Genomic DNA, 27217 nt, shown 5'->3' on the forward strand with positions numbered 1-27217 from the left:
TGTATTAGGCTATATATAAACATAAAGGCAAACCTGGAATAATAAACTACAGTCACTGCAGGTGTTTTCTCATTCAGTGATGTCATACACCGTGTCACACTAAAATCAAAAGAAGTGAACGTTTCTCCTTAACCACTTTAAAGCATTGGATTTGTCATATCAGAGGGTTATAGAAGATCAATAATATACATGCTGAATAAATATAATAAAAACAAATAAATAAACGATTTTCTAAAAATCAACTGTTTAGATTATAATTATTTAAATTTATATTTAAGCACAAGATGGATGAGCTATGTGACTACATGTGCCTGAGGAAGACATACAGCGAATGAAGCAGGAGAAGGTAGTTTATATAGGAAATGCTTCATTTTCACATTTTACAGATAAACAGATTAAAAAATCGTAAACTTTGGAAGAGCTTTGTAAATAATATCCAGTGCTGTATATGCAGATTTTTCATTGTTGTAATTTTTTCACCTGACCTTAAAATTCTTGAAATATTTCTTAATTTCAGATTGATTCCAGTATCATACATCTCATGACAGATGACCAGCGAGAGAGTATCTGCCATCCTATGGTGATCGACTGGCTGTTTTTGGATACTGCAGACGGAAGGAAAGAGAACCCAGCAGTCGCAAGGCAAAGCTTTTTGAGCGACTTAGAGGAAGGTTCTCAAGAAACAAACATGATCATGTATCTGAAAGAGAGCATCAAACTCCTCCAAAGAATGCTCAGAAGAATCAAAGAAAAATTGAACTTGGATGGATGCATTTCAGAGAAGGGGAATTTGTCCAGGTACGCACCAAAAATGGTGGGGGAACCAGAAAAGAGAGTGTAATGAAGGACAGTAAAAAACAGAACCTAATTGAAAAGGCTGTGCAGTTGTTTTTTCCAGATGGAAAGAATGCAGAGGGGAACCTTACTGATTTTGACATTGATTTCACTGACTTTCAGCAGCATTCATTAGAGGATAATATCACAGTCAGGGAACTGTATGAAAAGAGAAAATTACCTCTCTTACGTTTCTATTTAACAACCAAGAAGAGAGACATTGCCTGTGACATCAATCTGGTGGAAGACAATAGTGATGCAACTGCTCAAGAAGGTGAAAAGACACATGACGGACCAGACATGTATCACTTCTCTGCAGACACATCTGCAACAGACGATGTGGAGATAAATACTTCAGATGTCATTTTTGTTGGAAACAGCACCATTTCTGCAAATGCAAGCAGTGACAGTGTTTCCATTTACACCACAGTCAACTCCACTGATGCGTGTAGTTTGCCAGAACATGAAACATTGCTTCATGTTGGTGCTTTAGAGGATAGTGGCATTGTGACGTTCCACACAGAAAGTATCTCTCAGATGGAGTACTCCAGTCTTGATGACACCTTGCCTCTCTCTCTGGAGCTGTCTTTGGAATCATCCATGCTTCCCTCCATGGATGTGTGGCAGGAACAAGCCAATCAGAGAGAAAGAGTGAAGAAGATTATTGTTCTTCATCGTGGACTGATTCTGAGAGAACTTATTCAAGTTTTTTTAGAAGAAAATATCATGGAGAATGACTTTCACTTCCAAGTTATTCTTCCTGGTGGAAAGCTTGAAAAGGCTCTGGATGATGGAGGTGTTATGAGAATGTCAGAATTTTGGAATGACTTTTATGAACAGTGCACTATGGGAAATGGCTTCAAAGTGCCATACCTACGTCATGATTTTGGTAAACCAGAATGGGAAAGTGTAGGCCGAATAATCACATTTGGCTGCCAAAAAGAGAAGTACCTTCCTGTAAAACTTGCCTCTGTACTTCTGGAGCAAGCTGTTTTGGGCTTTTTTGAGAGTTATCTTGTAGACAGCTTTCTCAAGTATGTGTCAGAGTGTGAGCGAGTGCTCTTTGAATCTTGTCGTTCAGATTTGGAAGGTGTGGACCAAGAAGAATTGCTGGATATCATGGACATCCACAACTGCAGGCGGCTTCCAACAGCAAATAACTTTGAGCATATCTTGAGGGAGCTCACCAAAAACTGATTCAAGAGCCTGCTTTTGTGATTGAACAGTGGAACAACACACTTGCACCTGTTAGATCAGAGCTCAAAGGGCTTGCAGCAGTCTATGAAGAGCTACAACCAACGTCAAGAAAGATCATGAGATCAATAACTTACCCCAGTACACAGAATGACCAGGAGAAACAAATGGTTAAGTATGTTAGTGCAGATCTTAGAGAGTCAGACACCCGGCACCTCTCCTTTTTCCTCAGATTCTGCACAGGATCAGATTTGTTCACAAGAAAGAGCATCACTGTCAGCTTCACACAAGTTCAAGGATTTCAATGAAGAGTTGTTGCTCATACATGTGGCTGTTACTTGGAGTCAGTTACGACAGCTACCCAGATTTTCGACACGAAATGAACAAGGTGTTAGAAAGCAACGTGTGGGTAATGGATATTGTTTAAGACACAAAGATTTCAGCTGACATGAACCTGACTGCAGTCAGAGGTTCACGGCTTGTGAAAGAAGAACTACAGCAACAGTTGTTTGACCTTACGGAGTGTCACAGCATCAACATCTTGTCAATATGTTTTAATGCTTTTAGCCACTTTTGTTTTTTTTAACATTGTTTTCAGTTTAAGAACATGTTATTTTAAGTTTCAATGCAGAGCACTTTCTGTAAATACCTCTAAATTAGTTATTTTCGATGATGCTGTAGCAAGTTCAATTAAAATGAAGTTAAAATGAAAACGGCAGTTTTTTTTATGCTGTGATTGTTTAAATGTTTGAATAAATAATTCAGTTAATACATGTGTGGATTTTGCATTTTTACCCAGTACTTACACATAGTCAATCTAACACATTACTTTGTTTGTGTGTTAATTAATTTTGTTAGACTGGTAAATGAAAATATTTGGTACATATTTGATGCGTCTCAAACAGCCACACATATATTTTCATTCATCACAGGTTAAAGCATATGATGATCTAGATCTAGTTCATTGTTCATTAGCTGTCTGAGTTGGATGTACAGGTTAATGGTTTCAAACACATCATTTGTTAATTTCAGGTTATACTCTGACATTAGGTCCACACAGATATGGAACACATCTTCATCACATGGAAAGTCCTTGAACACACACTCGTCAAGGCAGACGTGAACCTTCTCCAGGTTCTCCCAGAGTCCCTCATCTGTACGGAGGCAGAGAGTGTTTGCACTCTCTGCCTCCGTACAGATGAGGGACTGCATGTAATATGGAGGGACGTCCATGGGGTGATCGTGAGTTATGGACTAGACGGACTCTGTGGTTGTTCCAAGTCAATACAGCCTCATTAAGTTCTTCCTAGGAGGCAAATAATATTCAGTCAGAATGTGTTAAATATTGAGCGTTGGTGATTATTGCCTTAGTCAAGTTGTTTGTTATATTTGAGAGTTTTATCTTTTAGTTGTAATATGGTAGGTTGGCACAATAATATTAATACCTATAATGTTGACGCCGACATGAATGACAGGTTGGGAATCACATGGGTCTGGGTCATTAATGGTTTCGTCATCAGCAAACATTTATATCGTTTTAAACTTAATTTATATCATTGTAAATTGAATAAAACGGAAAAGGCGTTGGTTAGACAAAACAAGACAAATGATAACGTAACCCCTGACCATGTCCACTCTTATTATTTTCTAATTGTGAAAATAATCAGCAGATTAATCGATGATGAACATAATCTTTAGTTGCAGCCTTAAATAACATAATTGTTGATGTCAAGAGTTTTGCTGCATGCAAAAAATTTAGACATGAATCTTAAGGCCCTGTCACACATATCCGTATGACAGAAACGTATGCCGGCGCATACAAAATATCAGCAATAGGTTGATATAAATTAAGGGTAAATTGTGATCGTTTGAATGGCACTGGAAAAGTGCCATCTGGTTCACGTCATGCTGATGCTGGAGAACGGCTAACATGCTGAACGCTAGCTGTACTGTAGAAACACGTTTAATAAGTTACTCTGTCGTCAGGCATAATCTTAACATAGAGTAGGAATAGGTTATCCACTCGTTATCAATAAGTTGGCTGTAGGATTCACCGTCAGCCGACGTAGCCTATATCTAACGTACATCTAACGTAGTCACGTAGGTATTCACGTAGGTATTTACGTACTATATTCAACTAGGTAAATATTCACGTACTGTATTTACGTAGGTAAATATTCACGTACGTATTCCGAATTCACGTATGTCTAACATAACGTAACGTCTGCATATCTTATGAAGCACTCGTTGGGTACGTCCGGTAATTTTGAACATGGTCAAAACATCAGCGTTCAACAACGCACCCCAGCGTAACACAGTGAGCTCTTAACGAACACTACTTGTACCTTACCTTATATCAACGTACACCAGCGTGTTGCCGATATTTTGTATAAGCCATATTTTTGTATACGTTATGCATTTGTTGGGCATTCGTCTGATACATTTTGTATTAGTAAGTGATACTCTATCAATAGGTTAGACATGCGTATCTGTATATGTTCACTTTTCCGATCCGATGAAAAGTTGGACGTATTTGGATTTTGGAATTTTCATATGCGCCGGCATATGTTTCTGTCATACGGATATGTGTGACAGGACCTTTATCAACCACCAAGAGAAGATGTACTGCTAAATTGAAAAATAATAATAATAATAATAGGCACGTATTTGGACTCTGACAAATTTTCATACGGATATGTGTGACAGGGCCTTTAAATCCCAAAATTATATTAAATATAATAATTCATATTATTTGGATAATTATGAATTTCTTCATTGTAGTGTAGTTATTATCAACCCCTATTTATGATTTTAAGAATATTAATAGTTCTATTAATATGAATTACCATTAATATTTGTTAATAACCAGACTTTGTTAGATTTTGATATAAAAACAAATGAATCATTCATTTCTAGTCTGGACTATGTAATCTAGTTTAAAAAAGATAATAAACACGTTTTCTATTTGGTTGGATAATGCCCCTTACCACCAAAAAAGTGTCCATGTTGGCGAATGGAGGACTGTAGAAATTAGCTATTTTCTCTCCTGTCTAAATTATACATGGCAGGGGTCGTGGCCAAGCAGCTCTGTGCCTCTTTGCCACAGACTTGTGTTTCAGTTCAGTCTGTGAAAATAGGATGAAGGGGATTGCATGTCTGTCTCAGTAACCTGGGCTGGACACTGTGAGACTGTGAAGTGGAGTGAATGGGAACTTAGACACTGTATGTATGTAGTGCGCCAAGACTGAGCTGCTCTCAAAAACTAGTACGCAGCAACGTTCCTACACTTGAGATTTCATACATTGCATGCTGGGTAAATCCCTCCTGAGAGGCATTTTAAATGAGAGAACGGTTACAGTAAACCTGGAAGACTAACAACTAAGATGTTGGTCGACAGGTAGGTTAGAATGCTAACACATTTGGGGGTTGTGAATATTGTGTGGGAGTATCGTCTATTTAGAGTAAAATGAGCAGGAAATAGTGGATCACACACCCTTAGATGGAGGGGATGAATCATCAACATAAACTGTAAATTCACCACCCAGAATAAGTAACGTCACTAATGCTTCAGAATTCTACTTACTTTGCACCAAAGGAAATATAAACTAACATTCTTCAGTAGCTGTTTTGCACATTTCAGTTATCCACAAGAGAATAAAATATTTTTCAGACTTCTCTCTGGCGACAGTGTCTAAGCCTCTGAGTGAGCAATTCCCACAATAACGGCTGAGTGACAGCTGAGAGAGCAAGAGTGTTCAACTTCTATGACGCACTACTGACTAGAGAATGTCAAACAATTTTCTCAAAAGTATACATAGGGTTAGCTATCAACTATTAATGATTTCAATCCCTGCCAGGGGACTTACACATCTCTCCTTTCTCCATCTTCCTCTCTATCTCTATGCATTTATGTCCCTCAAATGTATGTTACTAACTCAGCATCCGGGGCATAATCCCCGGAGTTTCTGTATCTCTCATCTGGCAGGTTGCCACTGTTAAAGGTTACGTCTGGATCATGAATCGTGGCTGCGCCTATTGCCCTGGTCCTGCCTGACGCCCAGGCAACGGGAAGCTTTTTTTTTTTTACATCATCCTGGATTCTATTTTTAAGTTCGATCACACCTACATTTCTGTCACATGGATGTTGTATTTGTACTACGTTATTTATCCTGTACACACGACATCTATTACAGTGTGTGCGTCCTGGGAGAGGCATCCCTCCTCAGTCTCTCCCTAAGGTTTCTAACATTTCCCCCTTTAATTGTGGGTTTCTTTTTAGGAAGTTTTTCCTTGTGCGGTGCGAGGGTCAGAGGGTGTCCGTAAAGCCCTCTGAGACAAATGTGTCATTTGTGATATTGGGCTATATAAATATATTTGATTTGATTCCATAACAAACACCATGTTCGAACATAAGGATGCTCATAAGTGCACGTGGTACCAGAGCACCCTAGGCCAAAGGTCAATGATCGATTTCGTAATCGTATCATCTGACCTGAGGCCGCATGTTTTGGACACTCGGGTGAAGAGAGGGGCGGAGCTGTTGACTGATCACCATCTGGTGGTGAGTTGGATCAAGGGGTGGGGGAAGACTCTGGACAGACCTGGTAAACCCAAACGGGTAGTGCGGGTGAACTGGGAACGTCTGGAGGAAGCCCCTGTCCTGGGGATCATTAACTCACACCTCCGGCGGAGCTTTTCAGCCATCCCTGTGGAGGTTGGGGGCATTGAACCTGAGTGGGCGATGTTCAAAACCTCTATTGCTGAAGCTGTGGTGATGAGCTGTGGTCTCAAGGTCTTAGGTGCCTCAAGGGGCGGTAACCCTCGAACACCGTGGTGGACCCCGGTGGTCAGGGAAGCCGTCCGACTGAAGAAGGAGTCCTTCCGGGTTATGTTATCCGGGAGGACTCCGGAAACAATTGCAGGGTATCGAAGGACTAGAAGGGCGGCAGCTTCTGCCGTGTCAGAGGCAAAGCAGCGGGTGTGGGAGAAGTTCGGAGAAGCTATGGAGAAGGACTTTCGGTCGGCACCAAGGTGCTTCTGGAAAACCATCCGGCACCTCAGGAGGGGGAAGCGAGGAACCATCCAAGCTGTGTACAGCAAGGGTGGGACCCTGCTGACTTCAACTGAGAAGGTTATCGGCCGGTGGAAGGAGCACTTTGAGGAACTCCTGAATCCGACTAACACGCCCTCTATGGTTGAGGCAGAGCTGGAAGCTGATGGGGGATCATCGTCAATTTCCCTGATGGAAGTCACTGAGGTAGTCAAACAACTCCACAGTGGCAAAGCCGCAGGGGTTGATGAGATCCGTCCAGAAATGCTGAAGGCTTTGGGTGTTGAGGGGCTGTCTTGGTTGACACGCCTCGTCAACATTGCGTGGAAGTCTGGGACAGTGCCTAGGGGTTGGCAGACCGGGGTGGTGGTTCCCCTATTTAAAAAGGGGGACCAGAGAGTGTGTGCCAACTACAGGGGTATCACACTTCTCAGCCTCCCTGGTAAAGTCTACTCCAAGGTACTGGAAAGGAGGGTTCGGCCGGTAGTCGAACCTCTGATTGAAGAGGAACAATGCGGATTCCGTCCTGGTCGTGGAACAACGGACCAACTCTTCACTCTCGCAAGGATCCTGGAGGGGGCCTGGGAGTACGCCCATCCGGTCTACATGTGTTTTGTGGATCTGGAGAAGGCGTATGACCGGGTCCCCCGGGTGATACTGTGGGAGGTGCTGCGGGAGTATGGGGTGAGGGGGTCACTTTTGAGGGCCATCCAATCCCTGTACGCCCAAAGCGAGAGTTGTGTCCGGATACTCGGCAGTAAGTCGGACTCGTTTCCCGTGAATGTTGGCCTCCGCCAGGGCTGCGCTTTATCACCAATCCTGTTCGTGATTTTCATGGATAGGATATCGAGGCATAGTCGTGGAGGAGAGGGGTTGCAGTTCGGTGACCTGAGGATCTCATCGCTGCTCTTTGCAGATGATGTGGTCCTTATGGCATCATCGGTCTGTGACCTTCAACAGTCACTGGATCGGTTCGCAGCCGAGTGTGAAGCGGTTGGGATGAGGATCAGCACCTCAAAATCTGAGGCCATGGCTCTCAGCAGGAAACCGGTGGATTGCCTACTCCGGGTAGGGAATGAGCCATTCCCCCAAGTGAAGGAGTTCAAGTACCTCGGGGTCTTGTTCGCGAGTGAGGGGACAATGGAGCGAGAGATTGGCCGGAGAATCGGAGCAGCGGGGGCGGTATTACAGTCACTTTACCGCACCGTTGTGACGAAAAGAGAGCTGAGCCAGAAGGCAAAGCTCTCAATCTACCGGTCGATCTTCGTTCCTACCCTCACCTATGGTCATGAAGGCTGGGTCATGACCGAAAGAACGAGATCACGGGTACAAGCGGCCGAAATGGGTTTTCTCAGACTGAGAAGCTCAGCCATCCGTGAGAGACTCGGAGTAGAGCCGCTGCTCCTTTACGTTGAAAGGAGCCAGTTGAGGTGGTTCGGGCATCTAGTAAGGATGCCACCTGGGCGCCTCCCTAGGGAGGTGTTCCAGACACGTCCAGCTGGGAGGAGACCCCGGGGAAGACCCAGGACTCGGTGGAGAGATTATATCTCCTCACTGGCCTGGGAACGCCTCAGGATCCCCCAGTCGGAGCTGGAGGATGTGGCCTGGAGAAGGGAAGATTGGGGTTCCTTACTGGAGCTGCTGCCCCCGCGACCCGATCCCGGATAAGCGGTAGACGATGGATGGATGGATGGATGGATGATTTGATTCCAAAACTACACCCACTTTTGAGAAATACAGTCAACTTGAAAGGATTTAGTTAAACCCCTCTCATAACTATCTCCAGCTCACTTATTCTGTTTCACTCAGTAATGAACACATAGCAGAAGATAAAGACGCAGCTAGTTCACTGTGCCCTTAAGGGAAACACACGGCCAGTGCTGCGTCGCTTCACACTTACAGTATTAAAATACTACAGCCTAAATGTGCTAATCCGGGGAGCAAATGTGTTAAAATTACTGCAGGACGGGGAGGGGGGGGTATGCTGATGCATCAATCGATATCAACCCACAATGATGTGTGCCTTCAATTACATAGAAAACAATGAATGTACGTTCTGATGCACGCCTGCTGGAAGAATGGATCACAGAACAGGTGGGATACATGGCAAAGTGGCTTAATGAACTTTTAGACTGAAGTTTTCAGCTACAGAATGTCTAGCATCACTTTTAGAACTTGTTGTAGTATCTTACCATATCAGGTATTTAGTTACCTCTTTGATGGCTGACATCCTGATCTTCTCATAGTAGTGCAGAGGGGCATAGGGGGTGCTCATGTTGTAGCCAAATCCAGCCACAGCTACTTCATCACAGTTATGAAGGGCCATCGTTATGGCAACTGTCCCCAGGGTTGGGATATTCTGAAAAACAGACATACATAAAGAATGTGTATGAAAGCCAGAACATGTACAGTAGGCAGTGAACATATGAATGTACAGTAGACACACCTTATTTAAACGCTATGGTTATTGTGTTAATATCTTACAGATGTGAAATCTGAAGAATGGATCTATTTATAACAGCCTAATGGCAACACTTTGTTTTCACGCGCTGTGTATATGCTCCGCTCCCTGCGGCATCTGCTGTGTGTTCACAGAGGCCTTCATAATGCAAGCAGACAGACAGTAGAGTCAGCTCGCAGAGCTCCAGTCCTGACCATTAACAGCTCACTGCTCCTTCTCTACCTACAACGGAACACAAATTGACTGCAAGAACATCAACAGGTCTCTCACCCCTCTGCCCATCTGTCCATTGTTGTGAGGTAAGCCAATCAGCTTGAAGGAGGCCTCCTGGATGAAGTAGGGGTTCAGGATTCGCATGTCGCTAGGCTCTCTTGGAACGTACCGGGCCACCGACTTCCAGAACCCATCAGTGCTGCGCTGAGAGAAAAATAAACAGCGTCGTTGTTAGTGCGACCCTCATACTGAACAAAATGTTCACACAATCAAAACCCAAATACACAATCATAAACAAATAGTGTTTTACCACCAACACTGAAAATAATACACTCAAGAGCCATGTGCAAGTCTGGCCGTGTGAATTTGTTCTAGGGCATATTGAAACATCATATTGCTGGGAAAAGTTAGAATTGGTTATCAAAACGAATAATATAAATAGTAGCAGAGCCGTAGAAAGAACACGCTTGTGGGCTTGTCAAGAGACCATCAGATTTCAATAGGTTTTTCTTTATAGAATCATTAAAACACTTGAGGCCAAAAAAGGCCAGATACATAAATTGCACCACATATATAGACTATATAAATTAACAATGTCCCATAAACGTCCATAGACTATCGTTATGTTCAGGAACTCCATATTGAAGCCTGTAACAACATAAGGCCACCGTTTCATAATCAAAGAATACATGTATTATTCAAAGCGCCAAGAACATAGCACTATTAGAGCTAAAATAGGTTTAGGCAAGTAAAATGCAGGAATAAGTCAAATACATGTAAAATATAATAAGAACAAACACAATGTAATATTAATTAATTAAATACTGTACAGTGAATTAAATACCGTATACTGTAATAATATACAAATACATGGATATGTGGAACAAACAGATGTATGTACTTTAAACATAAGTAGTGAACTTCACAGAGCTCAGAATTTCAACAGTCTCCTGTGGGATAAAACTGTCCCTGAGTTTGGTGGTCCGGATGCTGCGGTTTGTTGCCAGGGTGATGGGGGTCTTCAATGATCTTGTAATGATGGAGGTGAGTTGTTAAGGTGGATGTTTTTTGTCTTTTTGGGGACAGGAACGATGATGGACTGTTTTAAACATGTGGGGACTACAGACTGGAGCAGTGCCCTGTTGCAAATATCTGTGAACACATCTGCCAGCTGAACCTTGAGAGCACGGCCAGGGAGGCCATCAGGTCCAGGAGCCTTGTGTGAATTGATCCTTTTGAAGGATGTGCACAGATCTGCTCTAGTTAAAACCAGTGGGCAGGGATCCTGAGTCTTCTGTACTCTCAAAACGTGTTCAGTTCAGAGATGCAGACATCTATCTGTGATGAGCTGTTATCAGCCAATATATTGGCCCGGTCGATTTATCAATCACGGCTCAGGTTTGATAAAACACAAGTTGTTCAATTGTGTTCCAAACATTCTTGTTATTGCAGGAGTTCATTTCATTTGAATAAGGTTTAACATTATTTCAACATAACTTAACTTTGTTTCTTTATACTTATTTGTCTTTACTGCTCTTACAATATACTAAATTCTAAATTCTTAAACACAAGATCATCATTTGGTAGTGGACAGGGTGATGGTGCTTAAGCAGCCCAGTGAAAGCAATAGCCTGAGCTGAGGCCTGGGGGGAGAATTCAACACCATTAAAACACTGATGAAAAGCAAGCGGAGCAAACAAAGCCCGTCAGAGAAGGAAGCCCCTGTATCAGTATACTGAGGGCCATTACACTAATTGCCAGCAGCCTGCCCAGCAGTCCTGATGTCTCTTTATGAACAGTTACTGGGATACCTGCCTCTGAGTTCGCTCAGGTATGTTGGAGTGAGATGTAGGCAGAAACTGAACAGCAATGATATGAGCTATTAGCTTACTAGCATAGCAATGTTACCCTGTTAGACTGTAAGCTCCTACTGACGGATCAGGTGGTAATTCTGTCCGGTCTGAGCAGGAAACCCAACACCTCTGCTTGCAGTCTATGGAAAATCCATCTGCACAAAGCAGGCTCGATCAAATGACATGCAACTCTGACATTGCTTTAATGACAGTATCAGTAAATATGCTTATATACATTTACTCCAGAACTCAACTAACGTTAGCATATATACAATATACAGTCTAGTCACAATGAAACTCTCTTTATTTGAAGCCCTTTTCTACTGCAGGGACTTAAACAAAGTGTAACCTGGAGTTTCCCATAATCTACACCCTTGTGATGCTTAAATTCAAAGTTCTTCCCTCCATTTACACGGTAATTCACAAACTGGGATTTTTTGGATATATATCATGCACAAGATTAAAAGTGTCCAGCCACACCATTTGTTCTGCCAAGCCAAGTCCTTATGGATTGAGCTACTAAATATTACATGCAGGTTCATTGTCATTGTGCACATGTTAGCACACTGATGTTAGCATTTAGCTCAAAGCACTGCTGTACGTAAGAACAGCCTCACAGAGCTGCTAGCATGGCTGTAGAATCTTGTTCTATCATTAAAAAGGCAAAGTTCTACGAGAGCGCCTTCATAGCCATGAGGTTACAGCGCATACCACATTACTGCAACATCCCGGGTCCGGTTCCAGCCTCGTGACCTTTGTTGCATGTCATATCCAGTGGCGGGCTGTGCATTTCCCACCTAGGCCTTCAGTGATGTCCTACACAGGCCTACCTGAATTATTCCACCTCTTAATAACATCATTATGACGCCATGGCTATAGAAACTATATATTTAGACAGAAACGCAGTATAACCGGGCGTTGCATCACCTTAACATAGTCAAGTACAACAGAGTTATATTAATATTTCCGAAGCTTTTATAATCAATAAATCCGCATTTCCCTATTTTTGTTCACCCTTTCGTTGTGGAGCTCAGTTTCTCTGCGCACTTGTCGTTGAGCTGTAGATGCACTCGGGTGTCCCAAAGGTTTTCAAAAGCACCGTTGCTTGTAAGTGCCCAGCCGTGCTTTGGTGTCTCGTTGCTGCCTTGGTTAGACAACTCAAGTTTCCAAACCCAGGATGGCTCCAAACACCAAATTGATCAGTTGTAAATAGCAGGCATTCCCAGCAGTACAATGTGCAGTGCCTCTCGGAGGCTGTGAGCCGGGGGTACCGCTCGTAGTTAGTGATTTGAAAGTGGCGGACAAACCCTGTGATAGTCTCGCTAGCATCGGAGTTGGCTGTTCTCTTCTCACAATGTCTAGCTTTTCTTGAAAAGTTCGTCTTGAAAATGGCATTGTAATTATATCTGCGACCACATCGATCTCTTCTCCTCCTTCAGCCATTGTGGGTTGTAGAAATCTAAATTAGCTTGTTCAAGTTCAGTTTGCTAGCTCTGCATAGCTCTGCCTCTCAATAGTGCGTATCCAATCAAAAGACATGGACGTGCTGACGTTATCGTACGCCTGCTAGCTGGCCCCGGTGTCCCCACCTCGAAATCTGATTGGTTAACGCCACAGTTTTGTCTCCGTTCACTTTAAGCGACAGGCGCCCGCACTGTTGATTCTGAAGGGTTAGGGTTAATAAAAATAAAAATAAAAACCAGACAAGGATTCTGTGTGGGATTTGAGGTTAGATAAGACTTGTGGGGATCTTCTCTTCTAATATAAAATCACATCCATTTGTTGACAGTTGATAGTGATCCTGTAGAAAATACCCTTTGCAAGGATCCAAGTCAGCCATGATAGATGTAATTTGTGTCCTTACATACCGTGCCCTCCAGAATGATTGGCACCCCTTTAGTAAAAATTAGCAAAACAGGTTGTAAAATGTCTTTTATTGTTTATCGTCTTGGCCTTTCACTCAAAATATTCACACAAATCTGACCTTTTCACTGAAGTAAAATTATTGAAAGAATAAACAAAGTTGACTTTAAATAAATATTTTTCTCCAAAACATGTGTGCCACAATTATTGGCACCCCTTCATTTAATATTTTGTGCAGCCTCCTTTTGCCAGGATTACAGCTCTGAGTCTTCTCCTGTGATGCCTCATGAGGTTGGTGAACACATGGCATGGGATCTGAGACCATTCTTCCACACACAATCTCTCCAGATCCTACAGATTACGAGGTTGACTCTTGTGGACTCTCCTCTTCAGCTCATCCCACAAATGTTCTATAGGATTTAGGTCCGGGGACTGTGATGGCCATGGCAAAACCTTTATTCTGTGGTCAGTAAACCATTGTTGTGTAGATTTTGAGGTGTGCTTTGGATCATTGTCCTGCTGGAAGGTCCAACCACGGCCCATTTTAAGCTTCCGGGCCGAGGCTGTTAGGATTTCATTTAATATCTGCTGGTATTTGATATAATCCATGATACCATGTATCCTAACAAGATGTCCAGGGCCTTTGGAAGAAAACAGCCCCACAACATCAAAGATCCACCACCATACTTCACAGTGGGTATGAGGTGCTTTTCTGTATGGCTATCTTTCTGTCTACGCTAAACCCACCTTTGACGTTTGTTGCCAAAAAGCTCTATTTTGGTCATTTTGACCATATAACCCTGTCCCATTAAAAGTCCCAGTAACATTTGGCAAACTGTAGGCGCTTTAGTTTGTTGTTAATTGAAAGCAATGGCTTTTTTCTGGCAACGCTCCCAAACAACTTGTGGTGATGTTGGCGGCGTCTGATGGTTGTTATGGAGACTTTCTGACCCCAAGACTCAACTAACCTCTGCAATTCTCCAGCTGTGATCCTTGGAGATTCTTTTGCCAGTCGAACCATCTTCCTCACGGTGTGTGGCGTCAATGTACACACATGTGCTCTACCAGGCTGATTCTTAAAATCTCCTGTTGCTCTAAAAACGTTGTGCTTTACCTCAAATCAAATTTATTTGTATAGCCCAATATCACAAATTATACATTTGTTTCAGTGTGCTTTACATACTGTACAGCATACGACACCCTCTGTCCTTAGACCCTCGCATCGCACAAGGAAAAACTACCTAAAAGAAACCCCATAAAGGGGGAAAAATGGAAGAAACCTCAGGGAGAGAAACTGAGGAGGGATCCCTCTCCCAGGACGGACAGACGTGCAATAGATGTCGTATGTACAGGATAAACAACATAGTACAAATACAATATTTGACAGAGAATGATGTTGTGTTGAAAAAGAGAAAGTTTGGATGAATCCAGGAAAATGTCAAAAAGGCTTCCTGGTGTCCAGCAGGACCAGGGCATCAGGCGCAGCCACGATTCATGATCCTGATGTAAACTTTATCAGTGGCAACCTGCCACATGAGACACAGAAACTCCGGGGTTGATGATGAGTTAGTAACATACATTTACATAAATGCATACAGATAGAGAGGGAGAAGAGAGGGAGGGGAGGAGAGAGGAAGAGAAGGAAGAGAGCAGGGAGGTGTCCCCCGGCAGTCTAAGCCTATAGCAGCATAACTAGGGGCTGATCCAGGGCAAACCTGAGCCAGCCCTAACTATAAGCTTTATCAAAAAGGAAAGTCTTTAGCCTAAATGTGGAGAGGGTGTCTGCCTCACGAACACAAACTGGAAGCTGGTTCCACTGGAGAGGAGCTTGATAGCTGAAGGCTCTGGCTCCCATTGTACTCTTAGAGACTCTAGGAACTACAAGTAACCCTGCAGTTTGGGAGCACAATGCTCTAGTTGGTTTATAAGGTACTATGAGATCTTTAACTCCAAGACTGACTTTGGCTGTCATGGAGGATTTATCGTTAACACATACAAATTGAGATCGCTCAGATAAATAGGACTTGAACCAGCTTAGTGCGGTTCCTTTTATGCCAACACAATGTTCCAGACTCTGTAGTAGAATGTCATGATCAACGGTGTTGAAAGCAGCACTGAGGTCTAACAAGACAAGAACAGAGACAAGTCCTTTGTCTGATGCCAATAGAAGGTTATTGGTAACTTTCACCAGTGCCGTCTCTGTGCTATGATGAACTCTAAATCCAGATTGAAAAACCTCAAATAAACTATTATTATGTAAAAAAATCACATAACTGTTTTGCAACTGCTTTCTCAAGGATTAAAGCGAGAAAGGGAAGGTTAGATATCGGCCTATAGTTGGCTAAAACCTCTGGATCAAGACTAGGCTTTTTAAGAAGTGGGTTTTATTACAGCTACTTTAAAGGATTGTGGTACGTAGCCAGATAATAGAGACAGGTTGATCATATTTAATGTCTGTCAGCCTGGCTACAGTGCTGAAAAGAAACCTGGGGTTGTTCTTATTTTCTTCTATTAAGGAAGAGTAATAAGCTGCTCTGGCATTACGGAGAGCCTTCTTATACATTTTAAGATGATCTAACCAGACTAAACGAAATTCTTCCAATTTAGTGGAACGCCATTTACTTTCAAGATTTCTCGACTTTTGTTTTAGTTTGCAGATTTGTAAATTAAGCCATGGAGCTTTCTTTTTCTGTTTTATGATCTTCTTCTTTAGAGGAGCGACAGAGTCGAGTGTTATTCGCAGTGAGGCTGCAGCGCTATCAACAAGATGATTAATTTGGGAGGGACTAAAGTTAGCATTGGAGTCCTCCATTATATTGATATTGAGTCCTGGTATTGAATTAAGTGCTGATAGAATCACTTCCTTAAATTTAGTCACAGCACTTTCAGATAGACATCGAGCGTAGGTTATTTTGCCTACTGGCTTGTAGTCCAGTAACAGGACTTCAAAAGTTATTAAAAAATGGTCTGATAAAAGAGGATTATGTGGACACACTGATAAACTTTCAATTTCAACACCATATCCCAGAACAAGGTCCAGAGTGTGGTTTAAACAGTGAGTTGGTTCATGTACATTCTGACTGAACCCAATTGAATCTAATAGTGAGATAAATGCATTATTAAGGCTGTCACTATCAACATCCACATGAATATTAAAGTCACCTACAATAATTACTTTATCTGTTTTAAGGACTAAACTTGATAAAAATTCTGAGAATTCAGATAGAAATTCAGAATACGGACCAGGAGGGCGGTACACAGTAACAAATAAAACTGGCTTTATTGTTTTCCATGTTGGGTTTGAGAGCGTAAGAACAAGGCTTTCAAAAGAGTTATAGTTTAGGTTTAGGATTGATCAAGAGGTTTGAGTCAAATATGGCCGCAACTCCACCTCGTCGGCCAGTACCTCGAGGTCATGTGAGTATTAATATGACCAGGTGGAGTGGATTCATTTAGACTGACATATTATTCATGTCTCAGCCAGGTTTCAGTGAGACAAAATAAATCAATCTTATTATCCGATATTAAATAATTTACCAATCCAGCTTTCGTTGATAAAGATCTTTATCAAATATCTAAAGATCTTTAAAAATAATTTTTCGATTTAGTTGCACTTTTGCAGCGGTGGTGTTTATTCTAATTAGGTTTTCATGTATAACTCCTCTTCTGTTAACCATAGACTTGATTAGTTTCAGTGGTCGTGGGGCAGACACAGTCACTATGGTGATTTGAGTGGGTGACTGCCCGGAAAGAAGCACAGAGAAGTGTGTAAGACTGCAACTCTTTCTCCTGGTCTCAACTCTTTTTGTCATGGATTAGGTCCACTAATAAACTTTGTAATATTATTGGATATGAGATCTGCTCCATCCAAAGTAGGATGGATGCCGTCACTCCTAATCAGATCAGGTCTTCCCCAGAAAGTCCGCCAATTGTCTACAAAGCCCACATCATTATCTGGACACCACCATGAGAGCCAGCGACGGAATGATGACATGACATTCAAAAGATTTAGCAGAGGACCAGAGAAAACTACGGAGTCCGACATTGTTTTGGCAAATGTACACACCGACTCCACATTAACTTCAGTACACTCCGATTGACGCAATCGCGTGTCATTACCGCCGACGTGAATAACAATCTTACTGTATTTACGTTTAGCCTTAGCCAGCAGTTTCAAATGTGCTTCTATGTCGCCCGCTCTGGCCCCAGGAATGCATGTGACTGTCGTCGCTGGTGTCTCAAAATGAACGTATCTCAAAATTGAGCTACCGATAACCAGAGTTGGCTTCTCAGCTGGTGTGTCACTGAGTGGGGAGAATCTGTTAGAAACAGCAAGCGGTTGGTGGTGAACCGTGGGCTTCTGATAACACTTCTTTCGGACAGTCACCCAGTCTCCCGGCTGCTCGGGCCCAGCCAGGGGAGCAGCTAACAGGAGATACCACTAGTAGGCCCGCACCGGCTATAGGGTGCTTGCTAACAGCTACAGTTGCTAACCGCTGACTAACCATGGTGCGGAGCCACTCATCTATCCCTCTAAAACTCGTCTCCAACCCTGCGTATAAACTACATTTAATACACGTACCATTATCACTAAAGGAGGCAGAGCAATAGCTAAACATGAAACACACCGAGCAGGAGAGAGCATAACAGGAAGAGGAAGATTCCATCGCTAGCTGCCGAGCTACAGCAGCTAACGTTAGCAGAGCCGAAAGGAGCGTAAAGAATTGAGGATTTAGCGATCCTAAATCAGATTTGATTGGCTGCGTAGCATCACGTGGGATGGCTTAACTCGCATGTAATTGGTCTGCGAGTTTCCTGAACCGCTAAACCAGTGCCGTAAAAATGAGAAAAGCTGCGCCGGTTAAAATAGAAGCGCCCCGCCAAAATTTTAAATCCCATAATAATTTATTGATTATAGGTCCGGGTCCGGATAGGTCGGCGTCTGGGTCCGGACTCGGACCGCGGTCAGGATCAGGAATCGTGGCTGCGCCTGCTGGTCCCGCTGGACACCGGGAAGCCTTTTTTAAATTTTCCTGGATTCATCCATACTTTCTCTTTTTCAACACAACATCATTTCTGTCACGGTCATTTGTGTCCGTCCTGGGAGACGGATCCCTCCTCAGTAGCTCTCCCTGAGGTTTCTTCCATTTTTCCCCCTTTAATTATGGGGTTTCTTTAAGGAAGTTTTTAAATAAATTTGATTTGATAACAATGTGATAAAGCATGTTGAGAGCCGGTGTGGATGGCAGAAAGGGTTAAAAAAACAATGTTGAAGTCACTTCCACTTTTGACAACAAAAGGTAGGGATGTTGCAACACAGCTGGAATACCGCGCTCAGACTGCCTGTGCTTCCACCTGTCAGTGGAGGTGAAATGTGATCCAGGACAAGGACCACCCTGGTGAGAGCCACATGGAGCCCTGGCTTCATTCTCTGCCTCCAGTGCTGCAGTAGCCTGGCAGCTGCTTTCTGATGTGCATCAGAGCTGAAGTCTCATACTCTCCACTCACTGCCCTCTGGCTGCCAGTTGAATAGGCATGCACACTGCACATCACTACGAAGAATCTAATAAAGGGAAAAACCTTTTTGCTCACTTCTCCAATGGTGCATCATTTAAAACTAAGCAATGGAATAAAATATCTTAGGTATACCTGGAGTATATTTACAAATATGTTTTTAAAAATGTGTTGTTGCTGGTTAAACTAAGGAAAAACAGATAAACAGATGAACATACTCATTATGGAAAGCTAACTGATAAAACAAGCTGTATTGCTGTTAGGTGTCCTTCAAGTGGTTATTCAAGTAGTGTCTTATAGCTTAAATATCACAGGTTACAGTTGTGTTTTTTTTTGCAAATATTCATGTGTCAATGAATCCCAAGATACAGTATCCGAGCTTCCAGTTTAGTAGGTCCCCCTAGCTAAAAGTAATGCAGCTGAACACAACAGCCCAGCAAAACATCCTCCGTCATCAAGGTTAGAATGTAAAGTTTTTGTTCAAACTGTGGTGGTCAACTTTATGGCTATTTTGGTGGTTGCGGTTTGTGTTAATCTTAAATTGTATGACGTATTATTTATTCTACCCTCATTGGTATAAATGGGGTGGACATATACTGTATAATTTCATCAGATCTACCAAATCACAGAAATATACCAGGAATCAGTAAGCTTTGATGCTAACACATCTCAAAACCTTTTATCTCTCCTCACTCTCTTATTAGCAAAGGGCAACCTTCAGATAGCTGCTTTTGCTGTACCTATTGCCAGTGCTAACAGTGCCAGATCTGTCTGTCCATGGAACAGATAGTTTGAGAGGTAAAATAAGCAGCACTCTACGTGTGTATTTGTAGTTCAACAGGACCAACAGAGTGATGGAATGAGCCTTCTACAGAGGAATGAGCAGTATCAGACATTACGTGCTTGTATCCTCATATTTACATCTATTTAGGGGTGTATGAACATTTGACCCCATTTGCTTTCCTGCCAGGGAAGAACGGAGAGGAAGTACAAAGCAGGTATGTTGTGACTTGAGCTGCAGGAATGTGTTATATTCCAACTCAAGCATGTACAACCATAAAGTCTGTACCCACAGCTCGTAGTTGGAACAGACAAAGGCCACGGTGACATTAGAGGAGGCAGCATTGGTATATTGGGTTTTTGTTGAAGATTATAATAACTACTAACTAATAATACATGTGTGGGAAATGATTATGATATGCATATGAATTCTTGAGGTCACATTGACATTGAACTTTAACCAGCAAATCATAATCAGTTCCTCCTTGAGTCCTTGTGGACGTTTGTGCCAGATGTAATGAAATTCCCTCAAAGCTTTCCTGAGATATCGCGTTCACATGACAGACAACCCTAAAACATGAAGTCTCTGGCCTCGGCTGGCGCTGGGCGGAGCCACAAAGATAAAGTTATTTGATATTTGTGAATTATTGGTGTTACCACTGCCTTACCAGCCTCTGGTTGAAGACCATGTGTCGGAGCCACTTGAAGTCCAGAGCCTTGAAGGCGGAGAGGACAAACAGTGACTGAGTTTCGTAACGCTCTGTCTTCTGGATGGCCCCCTCTGGATAGGTGATCCTCATGGTGGTCTTGGAGCCAACGTCTTTCTCAAAGCCTTTTACTGGAGCTTCATTTAACCTGCAACACACAGCTGCAAAATCAATCATAAAATGCCCTGTCCAAAATAATCAAAGCATGTTAACATTTTTGTCAACATACGGAACCTTCTGTCCTTGGATATCGAAGACTAGATGGGTCATGATTTTAATACTAAAATAGACAAACAAATAAATTGACAATTTAATTAATAAATAAGTGAGGACATTATTTACAAAAATGTAATAAATATCAAATGTGGGAAATAAAATGAATTAATAAGCAATTAAATATATATATAAATAAAACTCAATATCCACTAAGTTATATAAATATGTTTATTATTATTTTATTAAAACATTTAAATAAATGTTCTTTGTATGTTGTACTTATATTGGTTTGGCTTACTTGTAGCTAATAGTTGAATTCGTATTCTATTGTTTCTGTATGTTGCACTTGGTTTGGCTTATTTGAAGCTATTGTTCTGCACTTAAAGGATTTCACCTATTTGAAGATAATATGCTTCAGCTAAATGAACTGCAATTATAAAACTCCATTCTAACTATTCTATATGTGTTAATATATTCCAAGTATCAAATAGATATTAGGATGGCTTTTTAAATGTATTTCTCCTGCTAAGACCTTTTATTGATCTAATAGACTGCACTGTATGCAGTTAAGTTCCAGGTCTGATAGGAACATAATGCTGAACCAAGCTTTTAAACTTAGATTGTTAAAATGACTCCTTACAAAGTTTATGTTATTCTTGTTTTATTTATGGCATATCAATGCTGTTTTACAACAGAGTGACTTCAGGTAATAACACTATTAAATCAAAGCACATTGCCCATATATCATAGGGCAAAAATAACAGTAACTTACTTAGGAATAATTTAGAAAATGTAAAAGCTTGGTTTATGTGCCTAGATTACCTTGTACGGGATTCCTCAGCCTCGAGTTACCCCAGGGCCACATATACAGCCGTAGTACCTCGCCATCTTGCTGATGGGTCACCAATGTTCGATCCTCCATCTAAAAGGTTTCCTTGCCTCTCTTAAAAGATCCAAGATACACATAAGGTTGTTTCTTCTTAAGACTGCTCTTTCATTTTCAACTCGGTTTCTGAGTGAGCAGACCAGCTTTAGTCTGTATCTCTGCCGAGCGACAGAGCAACCTGTAATTGTTGATCCCACCCCCAAAGATCATTTGACAAGCAAGTGTTATTCTAAAATAAATATGCCATAAAATACTGTAAACAAGAGCGCTGTACGCAGGAGAAAAAACAAAAATTAAAAAGCCTTCAATATATTAAACCATATAGAAGAGAGTCAGAATGGAGGTTTGTGATAAAAAAAAACACCTGTACACCTGCTCTTAATGCAAACTTCTAATTAGCAAATAGCATGGGAATGGAGGATTTTGAATCCTCTTCTAATAGTCACATGTACACAGCACAGCACACAGTGAAATTTAGACTCTGCATTAAATCCACACTAGTATTAGGAGCAGTGGGCAGCTATTATATAAACAGCGCCCGGGGAGCAGTGTGAGGTCCAATGCCTTGCTCAAGGACACCTCGGCGAACACTCACACTAACTTGAAAACGTTCCAACGGACTGAGCTACTGCTGCCTCAATAAAACATTAAAACCATGCAGACAAGAGGTTCAGTTGTTGTTCAGACCAAACATCAGAATGGCCCGGAAATGTGATCTAAGTGACTCGGGGGCGTTTGCGTATCTGAGAAACTGAAGATCTCCTCTAAAGAGTTTACAGAGAATTTATCCTATGAGACATTTGAGTGAAATTGTCATAATTAGCATAGATGAATTCATGAGTTATGGCCAAAAATGTGTTTTGTTAGGTCACAGTGATCCTGATCAGTTCATCCTCAAGTCCAAATAGACATTTGTGTCAAAATTGAAGACATTTCTTCAAGGCGTTCCTGAGAACGGGACGGACATGAGGTCACAGTGACCTTGCCCTTTGATCTTTGAATACCAAAATCGAATGAGTCATTCAGTTCAAGTTTGTGCCAAATTTGAAGGCATTGTTGAGATATTGCATTTACGAGAATGAGACGTAAACAAAATGCCTCCGGCCATGGCTGTCAGCAGAGAAATAAAAATATCCAGAGAGCAGCAGTTGCAGTAGGAGAAAGGCATGACGGGTTCAAGCTGACAGGAAGAATAAGTCAGGTAATGTAATGTATACTTTTTTAACCCTGCAAAGGGCAAAAATGTCACTCTGTTGCCATATACATATGCACACACACATAGGCCCAGATACACACATATGCATATTATGTAGAGATATCAGAGCGAGGGGGCTGCCTCACCAGATGGTATCCTTGAGCAAGCCACTGGCTTGCTCTTCAGCTACCAGTCTACACTCCCTACTTGTTCCGTGCGGGGACTTGAAACAGCGACCCGCCGGTTCCCAGGCCAAGTTTCCACAGACTGAGCTACGGGAACTCAAATGACTACACATTACAACAGTTATAGCTATGCAGAAGAGCATCTCCTAACACACAACACGTCAAACCTTCACCACACTGGATTCCACTCCTGTTAGCTAAGAACAGGAAACTGAGGGGCATTTCGGAAAATTGTTTCCTGGTCTCACAAATCTCAATTTCTGCTGACAAACGCAGATGCTAGGGTCAGAATTTGACATGAACATGAATCCACGGATCATCCTGCCTTGTGTCAATGGTTCAGGCTGCTGGTGTGCTGTTGGTGGTACATGGTTTAAATGCCACAGCCTACCTGAGTATTGAGGCTGACGATGTCCATCCCTTTATGGCCACAGCCTACTCATCGTACTCAGTCCACAGGATAACACTGTGTTAATGTGTTTATCTATTAATTGATTTGTTCATTAAATTGTTTTTTAATTAACATTATTATGACCAATCTAGTTTTCGATACTTGATGTAAGGAAACGTACTTCTGTGTCACAACGTACCTGACCACCACATCAAACTCATCAATCCTCGATCCCAGAGACTTGTTGGCGAGGATTCCTCCGTTCCCGACAATGATGCAAGTCTTACAGTACGTACTGTAACACAGAAAAGATCCACCATTATGATGTGGTACGACTTTATTCCAATCATTCAACAAATACGTTTGCTTGATTTCTTTTTTGAATAAAAAAATCACTAGACGAAAAACTAATATGACCAGTGGAAGTGGAAGAGAGCTTGAATAAAATGAATTAATCCCTCACTAGCACCCTTCTTCAACACACTCATCTACAGAGGACAGATTAACAGCTGGGCCATTTTATTATAAATAACTAATAGACTGTTCAGACTGATATTTAGTGAAAAGTATGCTTGTATCCTTAGTGCGATTGGAACATTTCAGCAAATCTGACAAATATAATTTTGTAGTTTTTGTCACATCTATATTTAACACACAAGCACTTGATTACACAAAGTTAATTCAATGTATCAAGCAACTTCCAAAAACAACTTTTGTGGGGGGAAAAAATACATTCCTAATTGTGTGAGCTGGCTGATGGAAACTGGGTCAGGTTATCCATAAACATAGGAGATGAAATAGATTTAAGTTAGGTTGCAAAAATGACAGAATTTGTTATTTTGTGTTCAAAAAAAAATGGAGATTCAAACTTTGTACCCATTGATGAGTTCATGTCAAATGTTGTTTTTTGAGAGTATTGTTTAAGTTGTCTGTATTGCTGTACATGCATGATTTGTATTTGTATTTTTCTTGTAACCTCCTGCTTTAAAAGATGATGACAGTGTTTTGTTTTTTTAACCTAAAATGTATCGTGATGTAAAAATGTAACGTATCAGATGACTAATTGGTGGACTGAACAGTATATAAAGAAAGTAGAAACACCCTCGCACACTTCCCTGATGAAAACAAGATAGACAAACTGTCACAATCTGGTTGCATTTAGGTTTCCCGTTTTATTTTGAAATGTTCTCTCCCCCTTGTGTCATGTCTAGATGTACTTCCTATCTGTGTGTTTTCCCTTCCTTCCTGATTGTTAATGTGTTCCTCCTGTGTCTATTTACCCTGGCCTTGTGTCTTTGTCTTTCTCCCCCAGCTGTGTCCTGTTCCCTCGTTTGGTGTCGTGTATATATCCCTGTCTGCCCCAGTGTGCCTTGTCAAATCATCTTTCATATTATGTGCCTGTTATCTGCCGTGCTTCCTGCCGTGCGTCCCCGTGTTTATCCCGTGTCCGGGGTCTACCCCGTGTCTACCTGGTTTGTCTGTTTCACTATTATTTTGGTTACTTTGTATTTTTGTATCGGCTTTGTTTTATTAAAAGCTCGCTTTTTGTTATGCACTTGGTCTGTTTTCTGCATTTGGGTCCTCGCCTGTCCTGAACCGTGACACAAACACCCTTGGTAAATAAGCGTGGTGTACTAGAGAAGATCATTTGAATGGAAGCTTAATGTGTGTGCATTTTCAAAAGCAAGAAACTGTCTCTGTCAACAGTTTACAGATTACTGATGGAATCTTTAAATACAGAGTTGAAAGAAAATTGAAGGGGCTATTGTGATAAGTGCACTGTGTGGATCCGAGTATGACAGAACAACTAGAACAAACTTACCTGTCAAGTTCTTCCCCGAGGCCATAGTTCTGAGTAGCTGACAGAAGAATATCTACGATCTTTTCTGCAGGTATAAGAGAGACGGACGCAGAAAGAGAAAACAAGTGAGATGAAGATGAAAGGGAAATAATTCTTCCCTCCACATTCCACAGAGCTATGATGCTCTCATCTCCAGCACAACTAGACAGACTGTGATAAATGAGTTTGGGCTGGCAGCCAGCGGCTGGGTGTTTCAATTATATAACCATTAAAGATGGAAGGCCAAGCAAAGTAGGAGCCTAAAGACTGTCCACTAACTCTTTTGAGGGAGTGACTAGAGTGAGGCACCGGACAGAGGGGGAGAGGGGGATGATCAAATCTGATCATCTCCTCTATAGGAGGGGGTGTGAGCCTGAATGGCATCTTGTTATTAAGCACACTTGCTCATTCTCACAAGAAGCCTTCACTCACTGGACCATGTTGTTGCTGCTGGTCAAGAAGTTGAGTTACAGAAATATTTCCATTTTTAATTAGAAACTATACTTTTTCTTTCTTTCTGAGAGTGAGATGATATCAATCCCATGTCTTTGTGTTAAGTTCTGAGCTGGCGTCAGGACATGGGAATCATCTAGCCTGGCTCTGTCCAAAGTTCAACAAGACTCAATTGAAACCTAGTACATGGTTGGACCCTGTATGGTATACGATCAAGTTGGAATAAGATAAGCTAAGATAAACCTTAATTAACTGTCATATTCATAGTGGAGCAAATTTTAACAGAATTTCCAGAAAATCGACAAAAGAAATGCAAATCAATGTGTGTTTCCATTCAGTACTCTTGAATGTGAATGTGAATATTACCTCTATGTTTCATTCATCACCCAACTACTTCTGTCACTCTTTGTTTAAACGACAACGTGCAACATCTAAAATGTTTTGAAGAGTTCCAAAGGGTGCTTCGTTATCTCCATTTGTATGATTTATTGTGTCAAGACTACAAAGACACAGAAAAGGCAGAATCCATGGCGGGAGATTAGAACAGTGGTGGGATGCAGCCCGAAGGAAACTGACAGCAGGCTATTTACCCCGCTTTCAAATGTGGCCGTTCAGAACAGGAAAACACTTCTTTAGACATGGTTAGACTGCACATCGTACAAACTAGCTTCTTTAAAGCATACTGGGGCCTTGACAGTGCTCGGGTATTTTCCCAGTTTGTGGTTAGAAAAATCAAGGTTCAACTTGTGAGAAACCCAGTGCAACGTACATTGAGTTTATCCGTATTACCTTGAACTGCAAAGACAAGAATGTGTAATCATACCTTGTGATTTAACACCAAATGGAGGCGAGTAATCACCAATCTTGGAGAATCGTTTGTAATTTGGATCAAGGAACATAGGCGCCAGTTTTGTGAACCTGTTGATATAAAAGAAACATGTTACAACAAGTAAGAATGAATAAGTGATATTTAGTGCAATATCTGTCTTAGACCCGTATGGCCTTGGTGTGTGTAGATGCACTGATTAATGGCAGAATGCTTAAGAGGATTTAGAGCATCGTGTTTCCAGCTAATCCACAGTCTTTCTGAAATCACCTTCACCAAAACAAACTCAGAAAAACATGTGAAGGAGAGGACAGAGCTGCACAGTGAGGCTGGGAGCAGATATCCAGTCTGAGCTGCTGTCGTTGTGCCTTGATTAAGGGCAGTTCAAAGCTTGGTGGTCCGGGGACTGAACTGGCAGCCTTCCACTGTCCCATGAGCTAGCTAACCCATATACAAAGGTAACACTGTTCAAACCGAAAAAGAAAGGCAAACAAGTGATTGCTTTGGTGATTGCTTTACATGAGAATAAAAAAAATATTTTGAAATGGACGTGACTTTATGGCACATTGTTCTTAAACCTAATACCCTAATACAGATTACCGATATGTTTGTGTGTGTGTGTGGCAACCGATTCTTGATGAACTTTGTACAAAGCCAGGCTAAATGCTTCCAGTAGTTTCAGCTTGAATGAAGTGTGTTTTACGATGCTCCTCAGACACATCACCATGTGTCTGAGGAGCATCGTAAAACACACTT

At 41.7% G+C, this 27217-nt stretch overlaps 1 protein-coding gene across 4 annotated transcripts in view; it reads right to left on the minus strand.

Annotated features, from left to right (window-relative positions):
* The window catches only part of st3gal3a (ST3 beta-galactoside alpha-2,3-sialyltransferase 3a), a 53840-nt gene that overhangs the window by 5157 nt on the left and 21466 nt on the right, over positions 1–27217 (minus strand). For 3 of the 4 annotated variants that reach the window (XM_029429763.1, XM_029429765.1, XM_029429762.1), the window contains exons 5-10: positions 26459–26553; positions 25165–25228; positions 23542–23637; positions 20431–20617; positions 9810–9956; positions 9291–9437 (exon numbers count right to left, since the gene is read on the minus strand). In XM_029429763.1, coding sequence (XP_029285623.1) covers positions 9291–9437; positions 9810–9956; positions 20431–20617; positions 23542–23637; positions 25165–25228; positions 26459–26553 — 736 coding nt within the window. Of the gene's footprint in view, positions 1–9270; positions 9438–9809; positions 9957–20430; positions 20618–23541; positions 23638–25164; positions 25229–26458; positions 26554–27217 lie in introns of all 4 variants that reach the window. The other variant, XM_029429764.1, reaches the window with a different exon arrangement.

Source organism: Cottoperca gobio, chromosome 4, assembly GCF_900634415.1.
Source record: "Cottoperca gobio chromosome 4, fCotGob3.1, whole genome shotgun sequence".
In the NCBI taxonomy this organism is placed as follows: domain Eukaryota; kingdom Metazoa; phylum Chordata; class Actinopteri; order Perciformes; family Bovichtidae; genus Cottoperca; species Cottoperca gobio.